This window comes from Berghia stephanieae, chromosome 14, assembly GCF_034508935.2.
Source record: "Berghia stephanieae isolate SIO BIC M18660-M18661 chromosome 14, UCSD_Bste_1.3, whole genome shotgun sequence".
NCBI classification, from domain to species: domain Eukaryota; kingdom Metazoa; phylum Mollusca; class Gastropoda; order Nudibranchia; family Aeolidiidae; genus Berghia; species Berghia stephanieae.
Window position 1 is genome coordinate 21,361,125 of NC_088373.1, and position 6,753 is coordinate 21,367,877.

The window sequence follows — 6,753 nt, forward strand, 5'->3', positions numbered from 1 at the left end:
GTGTGTTGTGTGTGTGTGTGTGTGGGTGTGTGTGTGTGTGTGGGGGGGGGGGGGGACAGCAATCGAACTGTTGGATGGAGAAACACGATGGGGGTTAGGGGAAACATGGATGACTTTGGTACGATGATGGTATTATGTCTGTGATAGAAAGGCAGTGTGTGTGTGTGTGTGTATATATATATATGTGTGTGTGTGTGTGTGTGTGTGTGGGTGGTGTGTGTGTGTGTGGGTGTGTGTGTTGGGGGGGGGGGGGGGACAGCAATCGAACTGTTGGATGGAGAAACACGATGGGGGTTAGGGGAAAATTGATGATTGTGGTAAGATGATGGTATTATGTCTGTGATAGAAAGGAAGTGTGAGTGTGTGTTGGGGGGTGGGGGGGGGGGGCGGAGGAGAAGGGGGTGCTAATGGAGGTGATGATCATGATGATGATGATATTGATGATGATGAAGAGGAGGAGGAGGAGGAGGAGGAAGAGGATGTTGAGGATGATGATGATGATGATGATGATGATGATGGTGGTGATGATGATGATGATGATGATGATGATGATGATGATGATGATGATGATGATGATGATGATGATGATGATGATGATAGATGTGATGATATGATTGTGACGATGTGATGATGATGATGAGATGATGATGATGATGATGTGATGATGATGATGATGATGATGATGATGAATGATGATGATGATGATGATGATGATGATGATGATGATGATGATGATGATGGTGATGAAGATAATGATGATGATGACGATGACGACGACGATGACGATGATGATGTGATAATGATGACGACGATGATGATGATGACGATGATGATAATGATAATGATGATGATGATCTATGATGATGATGATGATGACGATGACAATGACGACGACGATGACGATGATGATGATGACGATGATGATGTGATGATGATGACGATGATGACGACGATGATGACGATGATGATGATGACGATGATGAGACAACTAGAAGCCTTACGTGTTGATGGATCAGGTTCATTGACATGGAGAAGGCATCGGTGCCGTCATCGCCCGTAGTCGTCTTGATGAGATCTTTGAGTTGGGACTTGGACTCGTCATGGAGCTGTGGGAGATCAAACAAATGGTTCGTGCTTTGATTTTTTTTTTAAAAGAACCAAGTTGAGCTTTTATATAGAGCAATATCTACTAAACGTGGTCTTATTATCAATCGCCGAGTTTGTCCGTGGCCTTCGTAAAGTTATGGCCTGATACTGACCAAAAATGACGTCAAAATGCCAGTTTTTTGCCACAAAAGAAAACAAATCGTGAGTTGTATTCAATAGTTCAACCAATGAAATAACTTGGTTCCTTGAGCTCTACTAACGACAACTCACTAGGCGGTGCAAAAAACAAATAATGACGTCAAAATGCCAGTCCTTTTGGATTTCAGTGTCAGGCTATAACATAACGATGGCTACGGTTTGTCCCTACGTGACATGAAGACAAACAAACTGTTTCGAAAGGAATGAGGATGTGAACCACACACCCCCCTCCTCCTCCCCCCCCCCCCCCCCCCCCCCCCCCCCCCCCCCCCTGAAATTTGAAATAACTTCTAAAGATAGAATGAAGTTGACGTCACTCGAATCTTTGCAATGTTGTGAGCTACTTAGCCAAGCGCATACTATCTATAGATAGATTGCGCATGGACAGGGAGTTCACAACATTGCCATCCGGAAGTATAAAGGACCAACACACACAATTATGTGTATACATGAACGTTTATAGTCAGGTTAAAACAGTTCAGTGAGCATTACTCATAAACGCGGATGGCAAACAACAATAACAAAGACCTGTGTGACGTCATCTGCATACTATTTATAGATAGTATGCAGATGACGTCACTCAGGCCTTGTTATTGTTTTTGCCATCCGCGTTTGGAGTTGTTCTCACTAAACTGTAATCAACCAGACTATAAAAGTTCATGGTACACAGAGTTTGTGTGTTGGTCCGTTATACTTCCGGATGGCAATGTTGTGAACTCCTTGGCCAAGCGCATTCTATCATTGGACTTCCTCATAACAGAATGGGGGTGGGATGGGGGTAGGGGCGGGGGGTACTTACGGGCGAGTCAGCCACGAAGAAAAGGATGCCGACAACCACCTCGATTATGACGAATACAACATGATGATGGCGAACTGTGGAAGACGATGACAATATTATGACACTTGAAAGAACGATGTGTGGACAAACGTTCAAGTATTTTATAATAGGGTACAAAAGTGGGATATTATATTTTAAATGGATTCCAGTCTCATTGGAAGTGTACAACACTCTTACGAAAATCTGGATACATACTTGTTCATGTTGTTGATTTGGTGTTTTCTTTGCTGTTGCTTACTGTTATTGTTGTTGTTACTCTTGTTGTTGTTGTTGTTGTTGTTGTTGTTATTAATATTATTATCATTTTAATTATTTAAATTATCATTATTATTATTATAATTATTGTTGTTCTTGTTATTATTGTTATTGTTATTATTAGTATTATTATTAGTAGTAGTAGTAGTAGTAGTAGTATGTAGTTGTAATAGTAGAAGTAGTACTCATTTTACACCTGAGCACTTTTCCAAGGACTCAATTATGCGCCGAGCGTGAGACTCGAACTCAGGACCTTCCGATTCAAAAGCGAGTGTCATACCACTAGACCACATAACCGCACTACAACACACTGTTCATTTTCTTAAAATTTTATGATCCCTACAAAAGTAATTTGAATAAGAAAAATGTTGGTTCGATCGCCCGCCGCTTCTCTGTGTGGCCTTGAGCAAGTCTCCTCGCCCTAGCTCAATTTGCGGCGCTGAACTGCGGCTGACGCCTGAGTTATTCCAGTCTTCCCTTGGAATAGACCCTAGGGACAAATTTATAATTCCTCCACTCAATTATTTATTTATATATTTATTTATTTATTTATTTATTCATTTATTTATTTATTTATTTATTTATTTATTCATTTATTTATTTATTTATTTGTTTATTTATTTATTTATTTATTCATTTATTTATTTATTTACTTATTCATTTATTTATTCATTTATAAAATCTATTGAAAGACAGTTTATTTATCTCACCAAGACGAGCAAGCATCGACAGCAGGTGGTACAACACGCCCCACAGTAGGCCAGGAACGACACGGCGAAAAGGGCCACTCCGAATGCCAACAAGACGATCCCAATCGTTTTGAAGAAGGGCATATCCCCAAGGTCGTCGGCATTGTCAGGGATTGAGTATCCGGCTGAAGAAAAAGTGTCAGAGATATTGAGTACAACAAGAGATGAAGTGGGTAGAAAAGTGCCAGAAGACAATAGGGAATAAAAAATTTTCGTGGCGGTGATGGGGTTTGAACCTGCGACCTTATTTGTACGACAACTCCGTCTGTCCGGTGAGAGCGTGACTCTACCGTATGAGCTATCCAATCACTTTTCTGAAAGAGATATTGAGGCAATGTGTTTGTCACATATTTAGTCCCTTCCTGCCCCCTATGTCAACACCCCAACGAAACAGTAACACACCACTTGCTTGAATGTCAACCTCTTGAAGACCTGAGATGCACATTCCTCCCACCAAATCCAAGCATCAGTAACACACTTTATAGTCACATGGAACAACTACAAAAGACGTCTAACTTCTACGTCATAACACAAGACCGAAGGGCTAGAGCTCAGGTGGTTGCTGGTTCGGATATGTAAGTAAGTAAGTAAGTAAGTAAGTAAGTCCCTTTGTAATTTTAATTGAGCTTTTTATATAGCGCAATATATACACTAAACGTGCTCAAAGCGCTTGAGAAGGGGTCCCTGTCCAACGTAATAAGTTACATGTAGAACGAAAAATGGCGCTTGTTAGGCGATATTACATTTTTTTTCCGATATCGACAACGCTATTAACGACCAGGTACTCATTTTACACCTGAGTATGGTGAGAGAATATGAGTAAAGAGCCTATTCCAAGGACTCAACTTTGCGCCTAGCGAGGCTCGAACCCAGGACCTTCCCATCCGAAAGCGAGTGTCATACCACTAGACCACATAGACCACATCGTCCCATAGTTGTTGCAAACCGACGTATACATAGTATTTGCAGGTATGATAACCGAACGCAATTATGGGCTTGATTTGCAATGGGAGCGATCTATTGTTTTCGTCCAACCAAGTCATCAATCACATGATTTATTGCTGTACAACGATTGGATATTTCTTAACAAATGTAAACATGCTGCTTTGTTTACAAATGTTATAAGCATACCCATGTGTCAAGCTGAATCAAGTGACCAATCGTGATGTTAGATATTTTAAAATCTGTGAACACTTTTCACTATGTGGGTCACTTAGAGCACATTTTGCAATGTGACCAATGACCTCGAGCACACGGAAATGTAATATAGATCGTGCCCATTGTCGCAATGGACAATTTTCTTGCTTTGGTGTGAGAGTAAATCCATTACAACATTGAGCCTATGACAATTTTGGTCATCAGATCTGATTATAGGTATACGTCGAATGCAAGGTATACATAATATGTGACCCATCGTCTCAAAACGGAATTATGTCCGAACGAACCAGATGCTTAAAAGCCGAATTAGATGTTAAAACTGATCAAAAATATAAATTGTTGGCATTAGCACCCTACAATATGGTATCCATTCTCCTCAATAAAACATACAAACTCAACACAAGTCTGATATTTCTGGCTATAAATTCAATTTTCAACAACTTAATCATCCCGACTTAATACCGTTTTGAGGCGAAGGGTCACACTTGTTTTGTTTTTTTTAAACAGAGTTGTTTTTATTCAAACAACTCAAGATTTGTTTTCTTTTGTGGCCAAAGACATGTCTTTTGACGTCATTTTTTGGTCAGTGTCAGGCTATAAGTTAACGATGGTTACGGTATACTACGAGGGTTACGGGTCAAAGATCAGTCTTGCTTACTTACCGGATGCCTGGTTGTAATTGTCCTTGACACTGTCGTAGACTTGGACCAAAATCTTGCCAGGAATAAAGACGAGGATTGAACCCACGACAATCAGGACTATCCCGATTACCTATAATAATAATAATACAATAATAATAATAATAATAATATAATAATAATAATAAAATAATAATAATAATAATAATAATAATAATAATAATAATAATAATAATAATAATGCACTTTATTCATCCAAAAGGAAATTTTTGTACAGACGTATAAAATGCCGACAATGATACATACATAACGTAATATACGTAAATATAATGTGGTAAAGTAAAATTTGGTAATAGGTATATATAGTATAATAATATTGTAGGCTGTAAGAATAATTACATAGTATAAATTACATGGCACGTAATGTAGAATAAAAAGGTCAATAGAAAAGTTGTAGTAAGCGATTTTATAAATTGATGTTAAAAATTGTGGGTATGGAGTCATTTTAAAGAAAAGGTTTCAAAGTTAAAACAGACCTGTTGATTAGAAACGACGAGGGGAACAAATTTTGGAATAAAATGGAAAGAAATCAGATTTCTTTGATTTATACAAAAGTCAAGCAGTCCAGAAGTTCTAAGGGTGATTATTGGTCGGATGGGTGACAATGATACGGGGGGAAAAATTTAGCCCATATGTTGTGTACACTACCTCAGTCCACTCAGGTGTAAAAAAAAACTTGAGATTATATATAGCGCAATATCCGTTGAATGTGATAAAATCGCTTTACAAAGAGTCCTTGACCAACGTAACATTTAGGACGAGACATGACGCCTGCTAGGCGATATTACAGTTTGTTTTCGACAGTCAACGCTGTTGACGGCCTGTACTCATTTTACACCTGAGTACGGTGAGAGAATGTGAGTAAAGAACCTATTCCAAGGACTCAACTATGTGCCGAGCGAGGCTCGAACCCAGGACCATCCGATCCTTAAGTGAGTGTCATACCTCTCGACCACAAATGCCTACCTGGATGTTATAGTAAGAGTGCTAGTACAAAAAAAAAATTATCCCCTTCCGCCACGACATCATAAGATATCGTCGTCTAGGCATTCCATGAAGGAATAATATAGATAATTCACCAAACAAGATGTCTGATGTCAACAGGAATCACCCATGTTGTACAAGTGAGCTAATGGGGGGGGGGGGTGTTAATAATCGTGCCCAGGGAGAAAAAAAACCCAAAGTGCCTGGCTGAAACGGGGCTCGAACCCAGGTCCTTCCGATCACATAGCCGCACTTACCAGAAAGACGCTGTTGATGAGGATAAGAATACATTTGCTGATACAACCCATGATGACGTCTAGGTCTGGCTCAAGTCCGTCAGAAAGCCGTCAGCTTCAATTAGAATGTGATCTTGGCTGGGCAGTTTTTCTTGGATGGTCTCTATAGATCTATCAATGTTTCGGTGTCTACAAATCTGGAATAAACGTATCAATCTTATTGATAACACACACACAGACACACACACACACACATATATATATATATATATATATATATATATATATATATATATATATATATATTATTTTAATATTTACCACAATGTTGGAGTCAGTCTACATCGATGTTTCATGCCTTTTCAGCCATCTTCAGGACTGTGTGTTACATGAGTTTGGTTTGTTGTGTGTTGTTACTTGTTGCTACATGTCGAGCACTATTCGTACCATATTGTATCCAACACGATTCAATATATATATATAATATATATATATATATATATATATATATAATATATATATATATATGA

The 6,753-nt window shown here is 38.8% G+C and overlaps 1 protein-coding gene across 1 annotated transcript in view; it reads right to left on the reverse strand.

The window, feature by feature from the left end:
- Positions 1–6,417, reverse strand: part of LOC144959726 (leukocyte surface antigen CD53-like) — a 12,516-nt gene extending 6,099 nt beyond the window's left edge. Inside the window, exons 1-3 of the mRNA XM_078892407.1 lie at positions 6,245–6,417; positions 4,968–5,076; positions 3,109–3,272 (exon numbers count right to left, since the gene is read on the reverse strand). Coding sequence (XP_078748533.1) covers positions 3,109–3,272; positions 4,968–5,076; positions 6,245–6,295 — 324 coding nt within the window. The 5' untranslated portion in view covers positions 6,296–6,417. The remainder of the gene's footprint in view (positions 1–3,108; positions 3,273–4,967; positions 5,077–6,244) is intronic.
- Between the last annotated feature and the right edge of the window lie 336 nt (positions 6,418–6,753).